The 27,898-nt window shown below is 37.3% G+C and overlaps 2 protein-coding genes and 1 pseudogene across 3 annotated transcripts; all 3 read right to left on the reverse strand.

The window, feature by feature from the left end:
- Positions 1-5,093: 5,093 nt before the first annotated feature.
- Positions 5,094-13,697, reverse strand: LOC103148778 (band 3 anion exchange protein-like). 2 transcript variants are annotated; one of them, XM_007567717.2, is made up of 21 exons: positions 13,456-13,697; positions 12,479-12,547; positions 12,335-12,390; positions 11,424-11,530; positions 11,303-11,349; positions 10,372-10,537; positions 10,135-10,270; positions 9,986-10,055; positions 9,867-9,909; positions 9,599-9,783; positions 9,309-9,513; positions 8,808-9,008; positions 8,537-8,685; positions 8,250-8,444; positions 7,884-8,129; positions 7,706-7,795; positions 6,970-7,136; positions 6,645-6,886; positions 6,377-6,546; positions 5,978-6,151; positions 5,094-5,865 (listed from the first exon to the last, which is right to left on the reverse strand). In XM_007567717.2, the coding sequence occupies exons 2-21, from the start codon at positions 12,503-12,505 to the stop codon at positions 5,803-5,805; spliced, it is 2,739 nt and encodes a 912-aa protein (XP_007567779.1). In that variant the 5' UTR covers positions 12,506-12,547; positions 13,456-13,697; the 3' UTR covers positions 5,094-5,802. The 2 variants fall into 2 exon arrangements, with proteins under 2 accessions (XP_007567779.1, XP_007567778.1); XM_007567716.2 differs by having other exon boundaries at positions 13,436-13,696.
- Positions 13,698-19,886: 6,189 nt separating this feature from the next.
- LOC103148780 (migration and invasion enhancer 1-like) lies at positions 19,887-21,360 on the reverse strand. Its single transcript, XM_007567718.2, has 4 exons — positions 21,241-21,360; positions 20,939-21,036; positions 20,734-20,810; positions 19,887-20,650 (listed from the first exon to the last, which is right to left on the reverse strand). Exons 1-4 carry the CDS (start codon positions 21,267-21,269, stop codon positions 20,567-20,569), a joined length of 288 nt encoding a protein of 95 aa, XP_007567780.2. The 5' UTR covers positions 21,270-21,360; the 3' UTR covers positions 19,887-20,566.
- Positions 21,361-26,229: 4,869 nt separating this feature from the next.
- LOC103148779 (migration and invasion enhancer 1-like) lies at positions 26,230-27,648 on the reverse strand (annotated as a pseudogene).
- Between the last annotated feature and the right edge of the window lie 250 nt (positions 27,649-27,898).

Here is a 27,898-nt window from a genome sequence, read left to right on the forward strand (position 1 = left end):
AAAGAACTTCATTCAAGATTTCTGCACATAAGTGGAGAAGGTTTGCTCATTTGTTTTAGGATGCCACTGTGATTGGAGTCATTATGTTGACGCGACTTGCTGAAGCAGAGGTCGTACCATCACTAATCTAATCAAATCGCTACAAAGGAAACAAGTTTTCCAGTAAATTGTCACCATTCAGGAATAACACTTTAGGATTGAACAAAGAAATGTTATCTCCAGTCTTCCATGCAACAATTAAAAAGTGATTAGCAGGACTGATAAATCCACAACGAAGAGAACTTCTGATTTTGTTACACATTATTTAACTTTTTTATTTAATTTCTTCTCCGGCCCTCAAAGTGACCTCAAAAGCTCTTGGCTCTTAAAATCTCAAACATTTCCTGTAATGCCAAAGCTACGTTTTGATTTTTGTGAGAATCAGTTGGATGATATCCAAGGATAAGTATGAGAATGCATATTCAGTTTTAATGTTACTTATTTGTCGTGTAAAATTGCATACCTGTGAATTATTTCATTGTTTGAAGCTTTCAGCTGCAGAAAAAACAGAAACCTGTAGAGATAAAAAAAAAAAAACTCAGGTAGCAGAACTGATTTTAGTCGCTGTGCACAGAGTCTGCTGCTGAGCAGCAGCACTTCACCAGCCACTCACTGCTGCTGTTGTTTTATCAAGTAGAAGAAAAGCAAACTTCAACCTCAACTTAACTTGCTAAGCAATCGTTTTCCTCGTGCTTGTTGTGTTTTTGCAGTTTGGCTACAGTTGCAACTGCTGTTTGACATTAGCATGCTTCAGTGACCTGCTGTTTGGGAACGTACCTCCTGAAGGTTTGGTCGTGAAGAACTCGGCTCTGAACTCCTGCATACCTGCTGACACACGGCTCGATCCAAAGGACTTACAACACCAGTTAAAAATGCCTCCGTTCTGCATTGGCTTTGATTTAAACAGGGAAAAGAAAAGAATCTGTGAAAAACACAAGTAGTTTCATATTTAGCCTCCTTTTGCTCCAAGAACTGCAGCTGCATGGAGTCTAGAGGAACTGATAAGGAGCTATCCCAGCATTACCTGACCGTGTCACAAGGGCTTCTCATGTCGTCAGGATTGATTGGCTTTGTTTAGAAGAGTCCAGATTGTGAGACTGTCAAGGAAAGTCGTTTTTAGGAGATTTCAGTCGCCCTCTTTGCTGATTTTAGCTTGCAAAGCTTTGATTCGTTTCTTTGCTCTCAGTAAATTCAGAATTAATTGTGGTCCTAAGCAAAAATTTTACTTGGATTTAAGATTCTGAAATGAGATTTCCTGCAACTGTTTCTGCACAAGTACGTTATTTTCAACCATGAAAATAATTTCACGCTTCCTGGCATGCATTTTTATTCTGTGTGTATTAATTTGAGGTTTTATGATTTACTTATTTCACTACGATAAGCTAAAATATCAAAAATCTTTTTTTTTTTTTTTTCGAAAACCCACATTACAGAAGAACTATTATAAATGGAAAATATAAAGGAACAAAGTGATTCTTGAAGCGTATCCAGCGTACAATCTAATAAAGTCAACCGAGTTTATTAATGTTATCCATGCTGAGGAAACACAGTGGGGCCCAGTTTTAGACCCTCTGTGGTAGGAGCGCGTTATCACACCTCGTAGAAGCTATCTGTGGCGGCCATGTGGCTTCACTCACACAGCACAGACACTCCCAGTTTTCACACATCTTCATATTTAAAAAGGTTTCACTGCTGCACAGTTATAAAGTGAATGAAAAGAAACACCGGTTATGTGGACAGAGTGTAAACTGACCTTTAAGTCTTTTTAAAAACCTCAAAAATGACCCAACGGCTCAAATCAAAGAAGAGTTTTTGAACTTCACTTCATAAACTTTATGAATTTACTGCAGTCAAAGAATTTTGAATATGAATGAAATCTGTAGCTTAACAAAAATAAATATAAGTAGTATATAAAGGTATTTTTCTAGATGTGTCAAACTCGAGGCCCGTGGGCCAAATCCGGCCCGCCGTAGCTTTTTATGTGGCTAAATGTGCTTTTAGTCTAAGCATATTTAGTGTTTAGACTAAACACTAAATGTGCTTACATATTATGTTATCAGTCAAATCAATGCAGTTTTTATCTCTTTACTGCCAAATTACATCAGTCAGTCCCTCCAGAATTATCGTGGAAATTCACACAAAATCAACAAATCCCCGCACATTTCTGTTCTAATGCATAATTGGGAGTTTATTGCAGATTTATCTCAAAAATTGCCAAAAACTTTCTTACTTGAACTAAACAGCTGCTTCAGCCTTAATTGATATCAGATTATAGTCCATGATCTATATAAAAAGTTGCAAATAATTGCAAATATTTTCAAATTAATATCACAAACACTTTTATTTTTATTGCAAAATAATCACAAAATGTCACAAAATTCTGGAGGAACTTAAAAGATGCTAAATAATATTATATAATTTTAAGAACTCATTGATATTTTTAACAGTTTGTGATCAGGTTTTATCAATACATTCTGGCACAACCGGCCCTTTAAGAGCGTTCAGGATCTTGATTTGGCTCAAAACGAAGATGAGTTTAACACCGCTGTTTTAAAACATTCAGTTATTTTATGGGAAAAGATGCAAATATGAGCTCTATCAGCTCCTCAGCAAGCAGACTGGTGTGAGTTATCACTAAGAGCCAGAATCAAAGACCCACCTACAGCAAAAGGGCAACACAGCGAGGGCCGCCGTTCATTCATTTTAATTCAGCTAAACCTTTATTACATCGATATAAAATTGAATCTTTTTTTTACTTCGAAAATGATAATTTATACATATCATAGTTTGTTTATATATATATATTTTTTTTATCATGAGCATCAACACAAAACGCTCCTGAAAACAAAGCAACAGTTTTAATTTCTTAGGAGTGCAAGCTAAAGCTTAATTTTATTTTTTAAATAAACAGAAATAAAGTTTTCATACTTATGATCTTTCAGCTGTCTTGTTGTTATTATTATTACTGTCTTAATATTAATTTGTTTTTATTTGCAGCAAGGTGGAAAAGAATGGAAGGGGGAAAAGCCACATTGGCTAACAAAACAAAACAAAATCCTTTTAGTTCTTTCAGGCACAATTGACGTCAATAGAAATAACGCAAAGCTACATTAAGTGTTTGCCCTATTACCCATGTGATGCCATTGAACTCTTGGGGTAATTCTGGCAGGTGAGTTGCCCCTGGGAGGATTCGCCACTGCTCCATGTTTTCTATATTTGCAGATTTTACTTCACATTGAGCTTCACTGAAGTACAAAACACTTGGAAGAAAAGTCTTTTCCAGACTGACAAAGGTTTAACTAACTCAGTTCTCATTTTATTCTTACTTTATTTATTTTTTAGATCAGGACCATCATTTGCTTTTTTCTTTCTTCCCTACTTCATGTTGTCATCCAGGTTCTGTTTAACTGATTTCTTTCTTCTATTAGTCTGGACTTAATGAAGTGGGAAGAAAAATCTAACCAAATAATGATATAAGGTTTTTTTTTTTTATAAAAAATAAAAATAAAAATATTTTTCACTTACACATATGGTATTACCCAAGTTAGCTTTGTCTGATGTTAAAATGTATTTGATCATCTGGAACAACACTAAATCGAGAGAATGAACTTGGACAATGACCAATATATTTTCATTTCCACGTGGAATCAGAGTAAAAACCATGTAATGTCAACGATTTATCATTCAGTTTAACACTAAATGATCAACTGCAAGATTCCTCAACACTTTGAAAAAATGACTTAATCATCAATAAACCTGCTGTTTGGTAAAATCCCAAGTTTAACGCCTATCAGTTAACAGGGTGGAAGTAAACACCGCCATCTTCTGGCGATCTGTTTGATCTGCAAATATAAAAAATATACAAACATAAATTAATATTTATGTATGTATAAGTGCATCTCTATTTTATTTTCACCTTGTGTACATATTTTGTCTTGTTCAGTTAGGTAAGAAAAAAAATCACATGGGAGGTGGAGCGTATGCCTTTTATATGAATATGAAGGTATGTGTTATATACTTTTATATTTTAAATAAACAAATAAAAACCATCAATTTAAAAATTGAAAACCCAAAATTCAATTTAATGAATCGAGAATTAAATGAAATTAATTCCTAATTAGACCTTCCAGAGTGACAGAATATGAAAACCTCAGTTTTTGAAGTTTGAGGTTTTAAAGAGATTAAAAATATTCACTGCGTAAAACTACAATGAACACAATGTTGGCAATGTTTTAGCTTCAGTTCTTCCACCTGTGATTACAAACGAAGAAAAAGAGGAAACATTTAAATAATCTTGGCTTGAAAGAGTAGAAAACAAGAGAATCTCAAGATTGATGCTTCAAATTGTTTCATTCATCAGCATGACTGTTAACTGTCCTTCCCACAAAGACTAATTTTATCTTCTATGCTCCACCTCTTTGATTTTGGCACCCCTTAATGAAATAATCTAACTCTCCATGAGGAGAAGATTAAAATTTGTATGCATTTATCTGCATCTTGCTCTGGTTTCAGAAGATTTTCCTTTTGAAATGATGGTAGCACTGTAAATGTTTAACAGATAAAGCCACAAACAGATTCAATCATAACATTTAAAGGTGTGTCCGACACAGAAGTTTGAAAATGAAAGATTTTGAGTAGCCGTCGTCATGTCATCTGTTTATGCAAAACATAACCTGTTGCCCAGGAACGGCCTGTTCTACCGGAAAAGAAGCCGAGGGGATATGAAGCCTCCCAAAGGAGCATCACGAGCAAATAACATGCCGAGGTGGGAATGCTACGAATAACTGGTGTGGGTGTAGAGAAGAAGAGATGACTGTATATAACAAGCATTTACTTTATTAAAATTCTGCAGTTTCAATATCAACCGAAGTGGAAAATGAGAAATCTTATTACAACAACAAATGATGGTTCTCAGTTAAGCAGCTGAATGCAGTAAGAGTTTAAATTGAATATATGTTTTAGAACAGGTGAAAAATTTACTTGGTTCATGCTCACTTTAAAAGCTTAAAGCCACAGAACCACAACTCATTCCCAAAAGCGAAGANCTTATGAAGTCAAGCATTTTAAACACTGATTTTATTTGTATTAAAATAATCCAAAGCAATGTACAGTTTAAGCACACACGTTTAACGAACAATGTAGGTCATTTACAAGAATACTTTCCTGATGCTATGCTCCAGCAATTGACTAAAAATGCATCTCTTTATTAACTTCCCTTTATTGTTCGTTGATTTTGATTTATTTTTTAAAGTAATTATACTCTAAACTCTCATATAGGCAACTCACATCTTTTTTATACACATTTCAAACAAGAACAGAAAATACTATGACACACAAGAAATCAATTGGAGCAAACTTAATAAAAATAGCTTAAAACATATTGAGAAAAATACTCCAGGCTGTGGGAAAAGGCACTAGTGAAAGTCACAGAAATTCCTATTTGTGATTATTTCAAAAACTTAGATTTATTATCATAAATTAGCGCAAGCAAAAAAATCCTGTGTTAGAACAAAGGCAAATGGGAAAATCCATATGTTAAATATGTACTGGAAGGAAAAAGAAGGATACATGTTTTTACAGGAAAAAGTGCTGCCTTTTCAAAACAAAAATGTCTTCAGTTAAAATACTATTTTCTATTTAAGCCTTTGCCTGGTTCATCAACAGAAACATTGCCTGAATGCTGGATATGAAAAGTAATATTTTAAAGATAAAAATGACAACAGTTTGTAATTACAATTGAGTGGTTTTTCTTCATATTGGTTTTTACGCCAATCCATCTTCCATGTCTTCGTCATCGAATTTCACTTTGGCGTCATCTGCATCCAGCTGCAAGACAAATCCATCCGTTAACAATAACACCAATAAAACAACTTCAAGATAACTTATGAATGAATGAATGAATTGTTGGGAGATTTTGGAGATGCAGCCCAGAACTTACACATTTCATCTCCAGTGGAGTGAAGATCCGGCCGGTCATTAAGATCCTCAATGGGATGGTGAGAATGAGGAAGAAAGGCAGTGCCAATGAGAAGGTGCTCTGCTTAACAAGCCAAAGGACTCCCAAGCACAAAATCTGGATCAGAGTGAAGATATGCATCCGCATTGTTTTCACCTGCAAAGATAAACAGACAGGATCAAGTTACTAAAGCTGAGAAATCTCCTTTGTAGATTTGAATAAATCAACAAAAACGAAATCCAACAGTCCTGAAAGCTTTAACTTGAATTAAAACAGTATTAGTACTTATAGTTGGGAGCAATAACGTGCAGGAGACACAAAATACACACTCAAAATGTGTCACAGAGTGAGATAAACCGTATTAATGACTAGGAGTGATACCCTGGTAGCATAGGCATCAGATGGATGGTATTTCTTGGGTGTAATGAGAAGAAGAATCCTGTCCCACATCTGGACACCATTTAGAGAGGTGATACCCATGTACAAGAAGATACCAAACAAGGCGGTCATTGGAATCATCCGCAGGATCGGTTCCATGAAAATCGAAACTCCTGAACAGTAAGAAAGAGAGTTGGTGATAAAAGGAGGAAACAGTTCTTCCCTTCAAGCATGTTGTGAATGCATTAGCACTCTAGATGGCAGCACCTACCAACCATAAGGGCCACGATCATACCACTGATCCTCTGCTCAATCACCTTCTCGATCACCGGTTTGGGGCCCTTAGACATGACGGTCAGAGCGTTGGCATGGGTGACAGATCGCACAGTGGCAGCACTCAGCCAGGGGACGCCAAAGATGGAGGAAATGCCGCCCATGGTGACCAGGAGGAGCAGGTCAAAATGAAAACCAGAGCCTTTCACCATCTTCCTCTCAGGTTTGCTCACAATCAACCTGTGAGCACACAAATAGATACTTCTTTCACATTGTTCAAGCAGTTCGTAACGGTAATGTATAGAATATCCAACTTTACTCACGTAGTAATCTGGGACTCCATGAAAATGAGGATGAAGACAAGCAGAGCAGGAACACAGCAGGCACCCATCATCCAAATAGGGAAAGGCTTTTTTTCTCCCATGGGGTTGATGATCCAGCCTCTAGATTTGGGGTTGGTCACTTCAATACCTTTTGGCACAACCAGTTTCTGCAAAATAAGGCAAATATTGGTTGATAAATGCAAAAAAAAGAAGGTAAGGGTAAGGTTATTTTGGCAAAGTTTGAAAATGAATTTGTTTGTTTTGGATTCAGACATTCTTGAAGATAAATCAGGCTTCTTTATTCTAAGCGGATGTAGAAATATGAAGTTTGTGAAATTTTCTTAAAGGAAAAACATCTAATCTGAGAAAACATGCCTAGGAAAGAAAAACAGACATTCCTTTCTCCAATACAAAAACATTTGTTGTGAATTGGCACTATATAAATTGAATTGAATTGAACTGAAGCAATACTTCAGGGCCACAGGTAAAGTTTGGTAAATAAACTAACTAGTAAATAGAGGTACTTTCTTTTTTGCCAAGCTTCTTATTCCCCAGAACAGACCAGTGATGTACACAACTAAACTTTTTCCTGAATGTAATACTAGGTTTTTACAAGTGAAATAAATGCCATGAAGATTGATTCACATGTAAGTCTTATTTTTGAAACAAATAGAGACAGACAAAATCAAACAGTATTGCTTACTGCGGTATTTTTATACATTTGCACATAACATACCTGAGTGTAAGCATCCTCAATGCTAATATCCACTGCGATCATAAAGAAAATGGCAATAGGGACTCCAAAATCTCCAATCAAGCGACGAATCTGGAGAGAAAATTAAACATAGCCCTCCATCGAACCCAGGTCACTTTATAGAGGTGATTTTTAGAGTTTGTTCAGAACTTCTTCTTACCGGGCCTGGGAGGAAGGTACCATTCTTGAACTGACGAAGGAAGTATGCAATGAAGAAACAGCCAAACATAAGGCACATAGACAGCAGGGCAGTGTTGGGGTATGCCCTTTCAACCTCCATCTCTTTAACGGTCACATTGCCATCTGAATGAATCTCTGTGTGCTCCTTGATGACTGGATGGAAGGGGTTATCCAGTGTGTCATTAAGATGTTCGTAGTTCAGAATCAAAGGATGAGTTTTGAAGATCTGAACAAGAAAAGGGATTAGAAGTCAGTTAGAGTTGATGGAAAAGTGAAATGACAGCTCGGACAACAGCATGTTGTCCGAGCTGTGGTGAGAAAGGGTGGACGAATGAACTGTGCTAACCTTGATGAGCTTGGCAAAGGTCTCGTAGATGAAGATGAGTGAAATGAGGATTGAGAAGATTTCTTGGGTGAAGCGTGAAATGAATCGGACCAAGAAGCTGCCTTCCACGGCCACAACTACAATCACGATCACCACCAGCCACATGCCCACCCAGATACGGCCCACAATGTATTCGATGCCTTGGGTTGTGCAGAACTAGTGCAGACAAAGGAAAGACGACTTTAATGAGGACAGTAGTGCTTTTAAAACGTTTTCAGAAATCTTATCATCTGACTGTTTGTACATACGACAAAAAAAGCTTCTTCAAACAGGAGCAGAGGTCCAGAAAATCCAATGACAAGGACAGGTTGGGCAGCAATGAGGCAGAAGATTATACCCTGAACGCAGGTAGAGACCATAAGCTCTGAGACTCCCATCATTTTGTCTGTTTTGTCCGCTAGAGTGGATTTAAAGAGACCAACAAAAGCTTCAGAGCCAGAGACAATTTTCAGCAACTACTATGGTCATCAAACACAACATGAGATACATGTCTTTCCACTGTGGACTTTTTCTACTTACCTAGAAGCCCTCCGAAGGTGATGGCAGGTGACAGGGCAGCAAAGTAGATGAAGATGATGGCAGCAAGCACCTGAGGGTTCAGAGCATCTACGTAGTCGCTGAGGTAGTGGCGGTAACGGCGCTTGATGTCTTTCACCATTCCACCAAAAGGATAGCCTGTACGGGCCAGAGGGTCCTCCTTTGGCCCTTCAGGAGCCGCATCTAAACGTAAACAAGAAGACATTCATTTGGTCTGATTCTAAGTTCTCAACTATTTTTCAGTTTGCTACTTTTTACCTCAAAATCCAATTTTGAAACACTAAAGGTGACCTACCACGCTTCCTTGAGTAGGTTAAGCTAGGTCTATGAGCTACACAAAACATGTTCATTACATTATTAGATAACAAGATCTCAGTCTGGTCAGTTCTGCCTAATCTTCAAAATTAGTTGAATTTTGACGTCTGAATCTAAAAGGGTTAAGATGTCTATATTCTTGTTGTAGTTCTGGTCAAAGATGCTAACCGGCGGCTTCTCCAAACAGAAGGCGGGTGTCAGTGGGACGGAGTCTTTCACGCAGCATCTTCTTCTGGAAGTCAATTATTGACTCCAACATTGCCTTGTCCTGGATCTCGGTGGGTGGAATCACGATGCTGCAGTCCATGAAGTCAGCGATCGCTGTGTTCAACTCCTTCTCAGTTTGGGCAAGGTGAGCTTCCAGACTGAACACCTATCAGATGGGAGGGACGGGTCATTTTAATCTGAGTTGGTTTTGACAGCGTGATCCTGTGATTTTCACTGTAGTTTTTTCCTACCCAGTCGGCTAGCAGAGCACCCATGGCTCGCCCAATTTGAGTGTAGTTCAGATCACTGCTGGAGGGGCCAACCATCATGAAGACAAAACGAATGGGGACCGAAGACTCGAGGACAGACTCCATCACCACAGTGTCACTCAGCCTGACAAAAGCCACCACCGGTTTCTGCAGGAGGTCGAGCACACCTGCAAGAAAACCTCTTTACATCAGATATGGACCAAAAACATGCACATCATACAGGGACAAGGCTGCATTTGACCAAACATACCTGTGAGGACAATTGAAGCCTCCATGTTGTCCGAGCTGTCTCTCTGCAAAATAAAGTAGATGAAGTATGTTAAAATATTCTATATGTCATACAAAGATGGACTAAAGGTAAATAACTACCTTCTTTATGACTGAAAATGTTTGCATTTGAATGTCTCCAGCCGGAGTGACCACAGGTCCCTCATTCTGACTGAAAGGACAAGCAAAAATATGCTTAGAATGGCTTTGAGAGTTTATGGAATGGCAGGGAAAAACAGAAACATTCCTACCTGCGTCTCAGTAGGAGAGCTCTCAGCAGGGAGTCTCGATCAGTGGGACGGATTTCACCTTTGCTGACCAGCTCGTCCACTATTTTCTCAGCCACAGAGGCCAGGGTGCTGGCGTTCATGTCGAAGATGATGGCTCCTGAGAACCAAGGCTTGGGGTTACTACAGCTCCAAATCGACCAACCAGTCACAAGAATGTTTGGATGCTACTTTCTAGCTCTGTAACAGCTCTGAAATCACCTGTGTTTAACGCTCTGCGAACATGGAGCAAGCTCTTAAAGGTGAGGTAGGAGACATGAGATGGACCCCACTGTCTGGTGTTGGGGTCAAGGTTTTCCTCATAGCCCACCCATCGGCTGGTTTCCTGCCAGATGTTGCCCTGGAGCTCATTTAACTCCACATAGGCCTGTTGTAAGAAAACAGTAGGTCAAGCACTTTTCAGCGTATTAGTGTTAAAGCAGTAAAAGGTTTGCTTTCCCCAATGAAAATATCAGGTTTGTGTGTATTAAAAAATGGCAGATATCATCTCAAATGTAACGCTGAAGTTTAATTTGCACAATTCATTTGAAAAACAAACAAATCTATTTGCTTGAAGAGTGAAATACATAAAATGAAGCAATAAAATGTCAAAAGGCATGTGATTAATCTTTCATCTTTTAGTCTTCTTTACCTTGAGTCTACCATATATTGGGTCTGGTTTCAAAGGAAATAGAGTCAAGTTTCTTTTACTTCTTCATATTTGCATCTTTTAGCTGAAGCCATTGTTTGCAAAGAGATCACAAAGGATCAGGAAGATCTCGTTGCTGGTGTCAATCAGAAGAAGGATACGAAAAACTTCAGCATTGTTTACATGCTATTAACCAATAAAGAAAAATGTGGCACAAGAGTGATGTTATAAAGATCTCCACAATTGTTGAAAAGACATGATAAAAACTGGTCAAGGAGACTGCTAAGAGACCAACAGGAATAATGAAGTAGCAATGTCCTGTACTCTCCAAATAGTATTAATATACTTTTTTTCCTAAAAGGTTTATTGAATATGTGAAAAAAGCTTTTAAATTATTTACCTTGTGTCATTTTTTTACATCACAAAAACCTGATTTTCAGCTGAAGTCAGTGCACTTTGGGGAGCCTCTTTACACCATTTTCTTCTTCAGAAGAGTACACTTACCTGAGCATCCCCCCTGGTGGTGGCATTGGTGTTCACGTTCAGAAACGCTAAAAATAAAGAGGCATCAGAGTGGTTTAAATGGAGTAAAATTCAGTAAAATCTGTTGAAAAGGACAGCTTACCGTCTGAATCACTGGGAATAACAATGGCTTCAGGAGGAGGCTCAGTCTCTTCCTCTTTTTCTTCATCATTCCTTTCGACATTAAAGTTGTTCAGGCCTTCTGAAGTTCTGATGGGTTCGGAGGTACAGAAACATGAGCCAGATCCGCCACTTTGCACTCAGATGTTGCAAAGCAACTGAAAAATGTTGCTTCGTCATTTAACAGAGATGCAGTTCAATCCTTCATTATAAGAATGATTCAATTCAATTTCTATATATTTTTTTTAATTCCAGAATCGGTGCAATGCTTTTCATCGCCACAAGATGGCAGCACAAAGCGACTTGTTTATCAGCTACATTCTTATCTCTGATTGGCCCAGAAGAAGATCTAACGTAAGTTCAAATGTCTGGGGATGTTTTCGAGCAGAACATAAAAAGCTTCTTACATTCTGGAAACAGGAAGTTATTCATGTTTGTTTACGTAGTATTTATTAAAAAAGAAAAAAAAAAAGAAGAAAAAAAACAGCAAGCAGAAGACTGTTAAACTCTCAATTGCGTTTTATAAAATATATTTCAGTCTATAAATGAATAATTTCAAAGTCTAGTTAAGAATTATATACATATTTCATGCTTTTACTATTGCAGCTGTTTAGATAATCTATGTTTTTACTCAACAAAACAGATTCAAACAAATCAATGGTAAATAAATAAATAAATAAATAAATAAATAAATAAATAAATAAATAAATTAATTAATTTAATCAAAAGGTGCATAAATGCATCATAAACTACACACTCTTGAACTGAATAATTTAAAAACTGGGCCTTGGACTAGAATGATAGTTCCCACTATCTTATCAGAAACAGTGTGCAGAAGTTCACTGTTGGGGCACAGTGCTGAAGAAGGAGGCCTAAAGAAGATGAAGCACTCACAGTTTTAAATCAGAAGGGAAGGCTGGATCATTGTCTTCATATGACATGTCGCTGCCCTGGATGAGTTAGAAAGTGATTGATTAGTTTAAAAATTCTAGATAACATCTTCAAGTGTTCATTGAATCAGTAAAAATGAATACAAACCTCCTCAAAAGTGAAATTGTTCTCCATGGATGTTGAATTACCTCTGCTTTCAGCTACTTAATGCATTCCCTAAAGCAGAAAACAAATTAATTGACTCACAGAAGTCGTCTCTGGTAACTCAGAGTCAACAAATTCTCACTAAAGACCAGCTGTGTTAAAACTGGAGGTGATTTGATGAACTTATAATGGAAAGGACACATGATAACCCAACTTTACAGAGTTTTGCAATAATTATATAAAAAAACCCTCAAATTTTCTCTAATTATATTTGAGTGTCATTACCAATGACACCAATTTTATTAAAAAACGAATGATCGCCACCATATTCGTCATTCAGAGTCTGCCTGTAAAGATGCCACACAGGTCAGATAATAAACTGGCCGTTGACAATTTGAAGTACGATATAGTTTAAATAGGAGACTACAGAGTCTTATCTTTGGGTTACGCCCGTCAACCAGGCTTATATGTTCTCCTCAGTGGCAAGACAGAAAAAAAAATACTTTTAGCTTCTGCAACTTTGCACAGAATTATACAATTAAACACAGAAACATTATATTTTAACACCAAACAGAAAAAGGACAGGTTTTGCATGGCAAAATTAAAAATTTCTGTTGCACATTTAGATTTTGAACCTGCTAACATTAACAGAAAATGGCTTCGTCACTTTTAAAATCCACACACAAAAATGCTTCTGCTTAAAAGTAATTTGATGTCTGCACCAATTTAAATTTATGACATCAAAAGCAAGTTATTTGCATATTTTAAAACAGCAGATCTTGAGGTGTTTGTATGATCCACATATTAAATTTCAGTACTGAGTGCACTCTGTTGAAATTCCTGTTAAAAATAAAGCAAAGTAAACATTACTCCATTTGTTGAAGTTTGTAAAAAGCTAATTTAAACTTCTTGGTTCTTGTCCCTAGGAATCCTATAAAAAAACCATGTCTACACCCCTACCTGAGTGCAGGTAATCCCACCTGGTCTCCAGTACTGGAAACAGGATGATCAGCGCCCTGTCAGCCTCGTCGAACCCGGAGACAAACTGACCTGGGACAGACGAAAAGACCAGTTCACTGAGGGGCCCGACGTGAGCGGGAACACCCACCTGAAAGTACGTCGGCGCTAAAGTGCAGGACCCCACTGCGCTCAGCAGGGTGTATGACACACAAACATCTCTATCTGCCCCAGACACCTTGACACAGGGATATCCCAGCCCTAATTTGCCTGCACCGCCCTTTCAGCGAGGACCAAATCTAAGGCCAGAGAGGCTCATCGTGTCCCAGGGGTCGGGAAAGGGGCAAAGTGTGGCAAGGAGAACATCTCTTTACGTCATCTTGTTTACGAACTGGGGATTCCCTCAAGATATCGATAAGCGATGGAAGGGGGTAGTTCCTGGTGATGTGATAGGAAAACATTAATCTAAACTTAAATACATTACAGAGCAACAGTCCGGCTCACTTGGTTGTTTCGGGCGCATGAGGGACAGGAGCAACAAAGCGAGACCCCCTCTGCTGGCTGGAGGTGCAGCTGGTTACTGGTAACACACACAGGCACATGATGCCCCATGGACTGAAAAAAACAGAAATATGGTATTAATTATGCAGAGAATTATTCACAAAACAACCTAAAACTGTTTCTGCAGAGGCAATCCTTATAAAGTATGGAAAACAGCTTAATTAATGTAAAAATTTAACAACCGTGCTTTTTTCCAAGAGAAAAATTATCCACATAGACAGAATGTGCAATAATTTATTTCCTTTATGTGCATCGGTACTCACATTTCTTGTGGATTCAGGAGAATATGCAGTACAAAAAGATTCACATACCTTTAATTTGTACATATATTAGTGCATTTTATTGGGATTTTATATAATAGAAATAAAGCACAGTTAAAAAGTGGAAGGAAAAGAAGATATTAAAACACGTGTGTCAAACACTAAACACTAAATGTGCTTAAATATTATGTTATCAATCAAATCAATGCAGTTTTTATCCGTCAGTCCCTCCAGTTTCTTGAGAATTATCGTGGAAATTCACACAAAATCAACAAATCCCTGCATTTTTTATACTAATACACAATTGAGAGTTTATTGAATATTATTCTCAAAAATTGTCAAAAACTAAACAGCTGCCTCAGCCTTAACTGATGTCAGATTTTAGTCCATGATCTATATGAAAAGTCACATTTATCGTCATAAATAAGAGCAAACATCACAAATTAGTACCACAAACACTTTGATTTTTATTGCAGAAAATCACAAAAAGTCACAAATCCTGGAGCGACTGAAAAGATGCTCAATAATTTACTTAATTTTAAGATTTCATTGATATTTTAACAGTTTGTGATCAGGTTTTATCTATAAATTCTGGCACATCCGGCCCTTTAAGAGCCTTCAGGATCTTTATTTGGCAACAAAATAAAAATTAGTTTGACACCACTGATTTATAAAGCAGATTTTACTTTCTTTGCTCAAAGAACGTCTAGCTTCTCAAGTCTCCAGGAACTTTTATTTATGAACACTTTAAAATACCTCTAAATTACCTGGAAATGAAAGAACTTCATTCAAGATTTCTGCACATAAGTGGAGAAGGTTTGCTCATTTGTTTTAGGATGCCACTGTGATTGGAGTCATTATGTTGACGCGACTTGCTGAAGCAGAGGTCGTACCATCACTAATCTAATCAAATCGCTACAAAGGAAACAAGTTTTCCAGTAAATTGTCACCATTCAGGAATAACACTTTAGGATTGAACAAAGAAATGTTATCTCCAGTCTTCCATGCAACAATTAAAAAGTGATTAGCAGGACTGATAAATCCACAACGAAGAGAACTTCTGATTTTGTTACACATTATTTAACTTTTTTATTTAATTTCTTCTCCGGCCCTCAAAGTGACCTCAAAAGCTCTTGGCTCTTAAAATCTCAAACATTTCCTGTAATGCCAAAGCTACGTTTTGATTTTTGTGAGAATCAGTTGGATGATATCCAAGGATAAGTATGAGAATGCATATTCAGTTTTAATGTTACTTATTTGTCGTGTAAAATTGCATACCTGTGAATTATTTCATTGTTTGAAGCTTTCAGCTGCAGAAAAAACAGAAACCTGTAGAGATAAAAAAAAAAAAACTCAGGTAGCAGAACTGATTTTAGTCGCTGTGCACAGAGTCTGCTGCTGAGCAGCAGCACTTCACCAGCCACTCACTGCTGCTGTTGTTTTATCAAGTAGAAGAAAAGCAAACTTCAACCTCAACTTAACTTGCTAAGCAATCGTTTTCCTCGTGCTTGTTGTGTTTTTGCAGTTTGGCTACAGTTGCAACTGCTGTTTGACATTAGCATGCTTCAGTGACCTGCTGTTTGGGAACGTACCTCCTGAAGGTTTGGTCGTGAAGAACTCGGCTCTGAACTCCTGCATACCTGCTGACACACGGCTCGATCCAAAGGACTTACAACACCAGTTAAAAATGCCTCCGTTCTGCATTGGCTTTGATTTAAACAGGGAAAAGAAAAGAATCTGTGAAAAACACAAGTAGTTTCATATTTAGCCTCCTTTTGCTCCAAGAACTGCAGCTGCATGGAGTCTAGAGGAACTGATAAGGAGCTATCCCAGCATTACCTGACCGTGTCACAAGGGCTTCTCATGTCGTCAGGATTGATTGGCTTTGTTTAGAAGAGTCCAGATTGTGAGACTGTCAAGGAAAGTCGTTTTTAGGAGATTTCAGTCGCCCTCTTTGCTGATTTTAGCTTGCAAAGCTTTGATTCGTTTCTTTGCTCTCAGTAAATTCAGAATTAATTGTGGTCCTAAGCAAAAATTTTACTTGGATTTAAGATTCTGAAATGAGATTTCCTGCAACTGTTTCTGCACAAGTACGTTATTTTCAACCATGAAAATAATTTCACGCTTCCTGGCATGCATTTTTATTCTGTGTGTATTAATTTGAGGTTTTATGATTTACTTATTTCACTACGATAAGCTAAAATATCAAAAATCTTTTTTTTTTTTTTTTCGAAAACCCACATTACAGAAGAACTATTATAAATGGAAAATATAAAGGAACAAAGTGATTCTTGAAGCGTATCCAGCGTACAATCTAATAAAGTCAACCGAGTTTATTAATGTTATCCATGCTGAGGAAACACAGTGGGGCCCAGTTTTAGACCCTCTGTGGTAGGAGCGCGTTATCACACCTCGTAGAAGCTATCTGTGGCGGCCATGTGGCTTCACTCACACAGCACAGACACTCCCAGTTTTCACACATCTTCATATTTAAAAAGGTTTCACTGCTGCACAGTTATAAAGTGAATGAAAAGAAACACCGGTTATGTGGACAGAGTGTAAACTGACCTTTAAGTCTTTTTAAAAACCTCAAAAATGACCCAACGGCTCAAATCAAAGAAGAGTTTTTGAACTTCACTTCATAAACTTTATGAATTTACTGCAGTCAAAGAATTTTGAATATGAATGAAATCTGTAGCTTAACAAAAATAAATATAAGTAGTATATAAAGGTATTTTTCTAGATGTGTCAAACTCGAGGCCCGTGGGCCAAATCCGGCCCGCCGTAGCTTTTTATGTGGCTAAATGTGCTTTTAGTCTAAGCATATTTAGTGTTTAGACTAAACACTAAATGTGCTTACATATTATGTTATCAGTCAAATCAATGCAGTTTTTATCTCTTTACTGCCAAATTACATCAGTCAGTCCCTCCAGAATTATCGTGGAAATTCACACAAAATCAACAAATCCCCGCACATTTCTGTTCTAATGCATAATTGGGAGTTTATTGCAGATTTATCTCAAAAATTGCCAAAAACTTTCTTACTTGAACTAAACAGCTGCTTCAGCCTTAATTGATATCAGATTATAGTCCATGATCTATATAAAAAGTTGCAAATAATTGCAAATATTTTCAAATTAATATCACAAACACTTTTATTTTTATTGCAAAATAATCACAAAATGTCACAAAATTCTGGAGGAACTTAAAAGATGCTAAATAATATTATATAATTTTAAGAACTCATTGATATTTTTAACAGTTTGTGATCAGGTTTTATCAATACATTCTGGCACAACCGGCCCTTTAAGAGCGTTCAGGATCTTGATTTGGCTCAAAACGAAGATGAGTTTAACACCGCTGTTTTAAAACATTCAGTTATTTTATGGGAAAAGATGCAAATATGAGCTCTATCAGCTCCTCAGCAAGCAGACTGGTGTGAGTTATCACTAAGAGCCAGAATCAAAGACCCACCTACAGCAAAAGGGCAACACAGCGAGGGCCGCCGTTCATTCATTTTAATTCAGCTAAACCTTTATTACATCGATATAAAATTGAATCTTTTTTTTACTTCGAAAATGATAATTTATACATATCATAGTTTGTTTATATATATATATTTTTTTTATCATGAGCATCAACACAAAACGCTCCTGAAAACAAAGCAACAGTTTTAATTTCTTAGGAGTGCAAGCTAAAGCTTAATTTTATTTTTTAAATAAACAGAAATAAAGTTTTCATACTTATGATCTTTCAGCTGTCTTGTTGTTATTATTATTACTGTCTTAATATTAATTTGTTTTTATTTGCAGCAAGGTGGAAAAGAATGGAAGGGGGAAAAGCCACATTGGCTAACAAAACAAAACAAAATCCTTTTAGTTCTTTCAGGCACAATTGACGTCAATAGAAATAACGCAAAGCTACATTAAGTGTTTGCCCTATTACCCATGTGATGCCATTGAACTCTTGGGGTAATTCTGGCAGGTGAGTTGCCCCTGGGAGGATTCGCCACTGCTCCATGTTTTCTATATTTGCAGATTTTACTTCACATTGAGCTTCACTGAAGTACAAAACACTTGGAAGAAAAGTCTTTTCCAGACTGACAAAGGTTTAACTAACTCAGTTCTCATTTTATTCTTACTTTATTTATTTTTTAGATCAGGACCATCATTTGCTTTTTTCTTTCTTCCCTACTTCATGTTGTCATCCAGGTTCTGTTTAACTGATTTCTTTCTTCTATTAGTCTGGACTTAATGAAGTGGGAAGAAAAATCTAACCAAATAATGATATAAGGTTTTTTTTTTTTATAAAAAATAAAAATAAAAATATTTTTCACTTACACATATGGTATTACCCAAGTTAGCTTTGTCTGATGTTAAAATGTATTTGATCATCTGGAACAACACTAAATCGAGAGAATGAACTTGGACAATGACCAATATATTTTCATTTCCACGTGGAATCAGAGTAAAAACCATGTAATGTCAACGATTTATCATTCAGTTTAACACTAAATGATCAACTGCAAGATTCCTCAACACTTTGAAAAAATGACTTAATCATCAATAAACCTGCTGTTTGGTAAAATCCCAAGTTTAACGCCTATCAGTTAACAGGGTGGAAGTAAACACCGCCATCTTCTGGCGATCTGTTTGATCTGCAAATATAAAAAATATACAAACATAAATTAATATTTATGTATGTATAAGTGCATCTCTATTTTATTTTCACCTTGTGTACATATTTTGTCTTGTTCAGTTAGGTAAGAAACAAAATCACATGGGAGGTGGAGCGTATGCCTTTTATATGAATATGAAGGTATGTGTTATATACTTTTATATTTTAAATAAACAAATAAAAACCATCAATTTAAAAATTGAAAACCCAAAATTCAATTTAATGAATCGAGAATTAAATGAAATTAATTCCTAATTAGACCTTCCAGAGTGACAGAATATGAAAACCTCAGTTTTTGAAGTTTGAGGTTTTAAAGAGATTAAAAATATTCACTGCGTAAAACTACAATGAACACAATGTTGGCAACGTTTTAGCTTCAGTTCTTCCACCTGTGATTACAAACGAAGAAAAAGAGGAAACATTTAAATAATCTTGGCTTGAAAGAGTAGAAAACAAGAGAATCTCAAGATCGATGCTTCAAATTGTTTCATTCATCAGCATGACTGTTAACTGTCCTTCCCACAAAGACTAATTTTATCTTCTATGCTCCACCTCTTTGATTTTGGCACCCCTTAATGAAATAATCTAACTCTCCATGAGGAGAAGATTAAAATTTGTATGCATTCATCTGCATCTTGCTCTGGTTTCAGAAGATTTTCCTTTTGAATTGATGGTAGCACTGTAAATGTTTAACAGATAAAGCCACAAACAGATTCAATCATAACATTTAAAGGTGTGTCCAACAAGGAAGTTTGAAAATGAAAGATTTTGAGTAGCCGTCGTCATGTCATCTGTTTATGCAAAACATAACCTGTTGCCCAGGAACGGCCTGTTCTACCGGAAAAGAAGCCGAGGGGATATGAAGCCTCCCAAAGGAGCATCACGAGCAAATAACATGCCGAGGTGGGAATGCTACGAATAACTGGTGTGGGTGTAGAGAAGAAGAGATGACTGTATATAACAAGCATTTACTTTATTAAAATTCTGCAGTTTCAATATCAACCGAAGTGGAAAATGAGAAATCTTATTACAACAACAAATGATGGTTCTCAGTTAAGCAGCTGAATGCAGTAAGAGTTTAAATTGAATATATGTTTTAGAACAGGTGAAAAATTTACTTGGTTCATGCTCACTTTAAAAGCTTAAAGCCACAGAACCACAACTCATTCCCAAAAGCGAAGAATAGCTCTGAGGAAATGAAAATAAAATTACTCAACAGCTGTGGAAAGACATCAGTAGTTTCTCTTCCTATTCATTGGTTTCACCCTTCAAAATATTTTGTGTTTAACATAAATCCCTAGCTGCATGCGATAAAATAAAAAAATATTTTTTTATAGCTGGCATTTAAAATGCCAGCTACAGAGGCAGACGTGCGCGCGCTCCCTTATTCCCATCTGTGACAACTTCTCCTTATCTCTGTTCCTATGAATGAACCTCCAGGAAGGCATTCGTCATACTGTGACCTTTATGATTTTAGGTTACAGCAATCATTAACAGCCTGAAGAATCAAATAGGAGAAGAGAGAGGAGCCAGCTGACGCAGCGTGTGGTCAGACAGCTTCATCCGGGCCGGATGGAGCTGGGCAGGGAGGCGCCCTCCATCGTGCTGCTGATGTTACAGCAGATCAGAAGGAGAGCTACAAGATGACGCACGGCGGGCGGCTTTTGGTGATCTTCTGCACGGGTTTCCCATCATAAGCATCCTGGACTGCATTGATAATCTACAGCAGGGGAAAAATAAGTATAGAGCATAAACCAGGCTGCTCTGGGTTCAGAGCAGACTGAATGTGTGGAGGATACTCACGTCATCCTCATATGGGAATCCACCTGACTCAAGCTTGGAAAAGATGAGCTGCCCGTTTATCACTATTTCGAAGCTGCCTGTAATTTCATAAGAAAAAAAAAGAGGAACTTTAAAGAGGCTTGAAAGCCAGCCAGCCAGAAAACCACAAGGAAACATCAATATGAATGCTTCAAATAGTTTCATTCGTCAGCATGACTTGATTTACCTGTCCTTCCCACAAAGCCCGACACCACCGCATCGGGAAACTCGCCTTTAGCGACACTGGCGAGCTCCCGATAGCGGGGTTCGTAACCTCATCCACCGCTACAGGAAACAGAGAAAACATGGAGATTAAACTAAAAACAAACAGAAACGGAGCAGAAACTTGTAGCTGTGGACCGGCAGTGCTAACAGCTGGTAAACAAACACCACAACTCCGCATTAAATTAGACTCAAAGGAATAATGTAAGATACAAATGTTGAAATAAAAAAGTTGGAGATATGGAAAATGGCACCAAAAAGAATTACCAATATTCGACTTGGATTTCCACCCCCATTTTCGACGTTTCTCAAGCTAAATGCGTAGCTACTCGGTGCTACTAGCTTCAACCCAGGCTTTTACACAGGGCGTTTGTATAATGTTGCTAGCAAGAGGGGCGGGGCTTATTTTACGTAATGGATTGACGTATGCGTATCAAACCCGGAAGAATCGTTTTGTCAGTGTCAGTTATATCGACAAATCATTTACACTGTATAAATAAAACGGGGATTTACTTGTTCTTCACTATGTTATTAAAAAATTTTCTGGTTTTTTTTTTCTGAATAACTTGTGCTTAATCCTTTATGCAAAACCACTGTTTGTATAGTTAGAAAAAGTTACACTGCCTTTTGAAAAAAGAAAAGAAAAGAAAACTTTTAATTTTGATAAATATTATGAAATTACCAGGTTTTGTTTCTATTTTTAGAGTTTGAAATAAAGAAAAACATGAAAGTATTGCAAATAGAATATAGTTTTCAACCTAAGAACAAGAAAGTAGATCTAAGAAAAATAATGCTGGCACTGAGTCAATCTGTTGTGGAAATTTAGTGCAACTATTTCATGATAAAGCTGCGTCACTGCTGAAGCACAGCTCTGTTTTTATATCTGTATTTACAAACATCAGTTTACTTTGCAGATCCACCTTTTGCTATAATCACATTTGCAAGTCCTTTGGGGTTTCTATGTTTCTTCGAGGTGCACACATTTTTAGATAGAAGGTTTTGCCTAATCCTCTTTACAAAATGACTCAAGCTTATCAGTTTTTATGATAAGCATGTGCCATAAATGCTTATGACACATGTTGCATGTCTTGATTTTCAAGACATGCAACAGATTCTCAAATGGATTAGGTCTTTCTACTACCGGTGCTTACCACATGATATTGATCAAAGCCATTCTGTTGTTGGCTGTGTGAATAGGGCCATTGTCCTTCTTTAAGACAAACCTACAGTATATAATATCATAGTACTATATAATATATATGTTATATTATTTCAAGCTGTTAACTTATAATGAAATGCAACAGATACATTTTAAAAGTAACAAAAAAAAGTTTTTCCTACACGCAGTAGGAAAAACTCTCACGTCATGTTAGTAATCATGCAACATTGTATCTGTCAGGGCATCTGAAGCTTCCTGGTGTATGTGCACATTTTTTAACCCACTGTTTTGCATGCTGCAAATCTCCATAAGGTTGTAGAGAGGGACAGTCCAGCCATGGAGATTTTATCCTACTGCAAACATTACCCCAAACATGTGTCTGAGAAATAAATTCAAAGTGCCTTAAAGTATCAAATGAAAAACCAGAGTTCCTGACACATTATCCAAATTGATACCAAATCTTTGGCCTCCAGCGAAGCATAATTGTGAAGCTGTACGTTACAAATTACACAATGAGGCGAACTGTTTTGGACTTCCTCATATCATATGACAAAAAGAGAAACTCTAGCAAAACATTTGACAATGAAAAATGCCCTGCATATAACATTACAGAGATGTACAGAATAAAACTACGACGGCAGAGGAACTACTGTGTTTAGACTAACTCTTTTAAAACTGTTTTAGTTTTACAGCTGAACATACATTTGAAAAATTACAGACTATTTGTGCTTTAGTCTTGTGGTGTGAAAAAGTATTTGCTTTTTTCTTTACAAGTGTCCCCTATTTGTTTTTTGTTTGTTTTGTCAGGCCTAAATGTTTCAACTCACACAAATTTGATTTGAAACATTTAAAAACTGCACAAAATGCAGTTTTAAAATCATTATTTTGTTTATTGAAAGAATAAAATCTATCTGGTCAGTATTTTCTGTTAGATTCTCAGTGAATCTTTTGTATTGCTGTGAATGAATAAAGGCTTAGGACACATGTGGCAAACTCAAGGCCCAGGGGCCAAATCTGGTCCGCTTCAGCTTTTTGTGTGGCCCTCAAGACTCCAGACCCTAAATTACATCAAACAGTCCATCCAGTTTTTTTCTGATTAAACTAAATTCCCACATTTTTTCACACCAAATGTATAACTGTAAGTTTATTACAAATTTTCTGCAAAAATGGCAAAAACATTGGGTTTAACTGACCACTAACTCCCACCAGTAGATGGCAGTATTTTGTACTTTTACAATAATACTTCCTCAGCCTAATTTAATTTCTAGTTATAAATTTGTCCGTGATCGATATGATGATTAACAAAGTCACAATTAGCATCATACATAAACGCAAATATCACAAAATTTTGTGAAACTATTTCTAAATTAGCTCTGCAAAATTGGTGATTTTAATTGCAAAAAAAACAAATCACAAACTCAGTCGCAAAATCCTGAAGGGACTGAACAATCCGAAAAGATGTTTAATTTTTAAAATGCAGACAGGTATATATTAATATTTTAAAACCCATATAATTTTATATTATATGGGTTTTATCAGGGACCGGCCCTTTAAGAACATTCATGATCTTGATTTAACCCAAAATGAAAATGAGTTTGCAAATTAGCATAGGACGTCTCTCCTACTGTCCGCTTGATGCCTGGGTCTCAGAGATGCATATTTTGTAAAATGCACTCAGATAATTATGGTGGAAAATTACTAAGCTAACATCTGCTGATCATGTTATATGAAATGCTTGTGAACTCTCACCAAAAAGAGCTATTTGGGTTACATGTACAAGGTTGGAAGTTGTTTCCCACAGCTGCAGCAGAGCCAGACTGTCTCACCCATGTTTTGAATTCCTTTATCCTTGCTATAAAACCTATGTGTTGCCTCTGCCTGGCAGAGCTTTTCATCCAGATCTGCTTCATTACTGATTGCCCTACGAGCTCTGAGTTGTGCACAATTCACAAATAAACCTTATTGAGTGATTTTACCTGACCAGTGCTTGGTAATAATTTTTACTCTAGTACGCACTCAAAAGTGCGTGCAGCCATGGACAATAAAACATCCGGTCAGACAGTGGGATGTAGACCATCACACTACTAGCACCATGTTTGACAGTTGGCCTCATGTTTCTATTTTTAAATGTTGTGTTAATCGTGTGGCAGATGTAACAGGATGTGTTTTTGCCTCATCAGTCAGTTTCAGTCAGGACACTTTCCTAAAAGTGTTTGGAATGAACTGCCTGTTTTTTGGAAAAACTTCAGTGTTGCTTTGTGTTTTTTTTTTGGTCAGCACTGGTTTTGGCGTTAAAACCTGTTTAACAAATTTCACTCTACACTACAAAGTAAATTGTTCCTAAAGATGCTGATGGATTCAAGGTTTTGCTTTCATCATGGCACTGAGTTGTGCAAAAACCATCAATTCCCTAGACATACGTCAAAGGCAAACGTTATCAATTCGGTAAAATTTTAAATCTCAACATTGTCCATGTCTTCAGGAGGGAATCTTTTCTCAATAGCAGAGAGTGTGAAGGACAGTTTAGTACAAAAGGCTGTTTTTTATTTTTACCAGGCTATGAGCAACCCATAATGATGTTGAAAAAGGTGGTGGCAGTGTCATGTTTCAGGAACGTTTTCTAAAGCAGGAACCGGATCCCTGGTTACCGTTGATGGGAAAATGGATGGAAATAAAAACTACAAACAGAAGAGTTTACATCCAGAGACATGTGTTAGAAAGACTGATTTCCATTAACTCAATCTGTGAACTCTATCACATTAAATCTCATTTTATCAACGTTTGTTCGTTCCTGGTGTAAAACTACCACAAGGCACAAAACATTGGCAAACTACAGACAACTTTCCGGCTCTGCAGTAGTTCTTCTTCTGCCTGCAATTTCAGAAGATGAAAAAAAGGAAGCAATTTAAGGAATCTTAGTTTGAAACGCAGCCAGAAAGCCTCATGTGAATATCAAGATGAACGCTTCAAATAGTTTCATTCGTCAGCATGACTTGTGATTTACCGGTCCTTTCAAAACAGACTAAATTTCACTTCTAGATAGAGGGAAGGCTGCAGTGAAGAACCAAGTCCTCTTTGATTTGGCGCCCCTTAGTGGAAACACAAAGCATAACTACTTCTACTAAAGCCATGAGTTAGCTCTCCATGTGAGGATTAAGAAATACATACATTTCTAAATCTAATCAGATTTTTAATTATGCCACAGCAGAGATTGAGGCTGGGCGGTTAGCAGTCCTGTTGCTGGAGGGAATGCGGTGTGGTCTCCATCTTTTGGGACTGTCTGGATTGACGTTAATCGAGTAATCTATGAAATTCTGGGCATAACTTTAGTCTTTTCATTTCCTGCTATGTGCCTCTGAATACACGTACCTGTTGAAGATATTTATGATTGCAAATAAGAAGGCGATTACTGAATGTTGGCTCCAACCTAGACCCCCTACTGTTTCTTGTGACTATTATAAACCTGATCCATAATATGGAAATGTTGACTTTTACATCTCCAGAAGGAGAAAGGAGAGAGACTTTGGGAAAAATGGGATCGTTTTATAGCCAAAGGCATGCAACAGTTCATTCTTATGATTCCACTCTGACTGACAGACGCCTGGGAGTTTTCCTCGTTTTTATTTTTGTGACGACATTCAGTGAAATGTCTGTAAAATTGTAACGGTCATCAGTGTGAATATCTGTTCCTGCCCTAGCCCTCGTGTTTGATTGTACTTGTATGCATAAAAATTAATACAAATAAAGTAAAAAAATAGAAATATATGCACACCAGCATCTGGCTCTTGTCTTTTGAAATGAACAGACTTGTTGAAAAGATTGTAAACGTTTTACAGGTAAAATCACAAGCAGTTTCCAACAGAATATGGAAAGGTGTGTCCAGCGCGGGGGATTTTCAGCAGCCGTCGTCATGTAGTCAGTTTATGCAAAACATAACCTGTTGCAGAGGAACGACCAGAACATTAGCAGCCGAGGGATTAAGACAGGAAGACGCCCAAAGGAGTGGCTCGAGCAACAAACATGTCGAGGTGGGAATGCTAAGAAAAACTGGTTTGGGTGCAGCCAAAACATTGCATTAAAGAAGAGATGACAACTGCTGTCTTTAACAAGGATTTGCTTTAATAAGAATCTGCAGTTTGAAGTGGAAAATGAGAAAAGAAATCCTGTTACATTAATAATGACAGTTCTCAGGTACGCAGCTGAATACGTCTCCAGTATTTGTGGATGTGAATATCGATGTTTTGGAACAAATTAAAAACAATCTTGCTTAAACTATTCAAGCCACAGAACCACAACTTCCACCCAAAAGCGAAGACTAGCTCTGAGGAAACGACAAGACTAAAATTGCTCAACAAAGTTGTGCAAAGACATCAGTAGTTTCTTTTCCTATTTATTCATTTCACCCATCAAGATCTTTTACGTTCAATATAAATTCCAACCCGCATGCGAAAAAAGGAAACAAAAGATTCAGACACCGAAGGCTTAGAAAAATGCCAGCTACAGAGGCAGACATGTACGCGCTCCCTTATTCCCATCTGTGACAACTTCTCCTCATCTCTGTTCCTATGAATGAACCTCCAGGAAGGCATTCGTCATACTGTGACCTTTATGATTTTAAGTTACAGCAATCATTAACAGCCTGAAGAATCAAATAGGAGAAGAGAGAGGAGCCAGCTGACGCAGCGTGTGGTCAGACAGCTTCATCCGGGCCGGACGGAGCTGGGCAGGGAGGCGCCTCCATCATGCTGCTGATGCTACAGATCACTAGTTCTTCTTAGTGATCTTCTGCACAGGTTTTCCATCATAGGCAGCATGAACTGCAGCCAAAATCTACAATAGGGGGAAAAATAAATATATAGCACAAACCAGGCTGCTCTGGATTCAGAGGAAACTGAATGTGTGCAGGATACTCACGTCATCCGCAGATGGGAAGCCACCCATCTCAAGCTTGGAAAAAACCAGCTGCTCGTTTATTTCAACTTCGAAGCTGCCTGTAATTTCAGTAGAAAAAGAGGAAGCACTTTAAAGAATCCTGTGTTGAAAAGCAGCAAGGAAACCACAAGATGAATGCTTGAAATAGTTTGACTCGTCAGCATGACTTGTGTTTTACCTCTCCTTCCCACAAAGCCCGTCACCTCCGCATCGGGAAACTTGCCCTGAATGGATTGGGCGAGCCTCGCATAGCGAGGTCTGTAACCTCATGCACCGCTACAGGGAACAAACAACACATGGATTTCAAGCTAAACGCAAACAGAAGCGGAGCAGAAACTTGCAGTTTTTTTTTTTTTTACTAACAAGGCTATCGGCTGGTAAACAACACCAAAAAATTAGACTCACAGCGATAACACAGGATGCAAATGTTGAATAATAGCACAGGAGAAAAGCACCAAAAACAGAGAATTACCAGTATTCGATTTTAATTTTCGCCCCCATTTTTGACGTTCCTCACGCTGTGCTTCCTCCACTCAGCACTACAACCTTCTGCAAGACAGGCGCTTGTAACGCTGAGTTAGTGGGAGGGGCGGACTTTCTGTAGAGCTACGTATGCGTAAGATACCCGGAAGAGTCGTTTTATTTAAAGAACTATGGATTTATTTTTGTGAGTTAATGTTAATTATTAATAATCCGACAAATCTGAAGCAAACAAAACATCTATTTATCTTCTATTCACAAAAAGTATATTTTGTTCCCGAATAACTCTTGTTTTGTTTTTTTTATTCATAACTACTGCTCGGATAATTAGAAAAAAAGTTGCGTGATCATTTG

Source organism: Poecilia formosa, unplaced genomic scaffold (genome assembly GCF_000485575.1).
Source record: "Poecilia formosa unplaced genomic scaffold, Poecilia_formosa-5.1.2 Scaffold212, whole genome shotgun sequence".
Lineage (NCBI taxonomy): Eukaryota > Metazoa > Chordata > Actinopteri > Cyprinodontiformes > Poeciliidae > Poecilia > Poecilia formosa.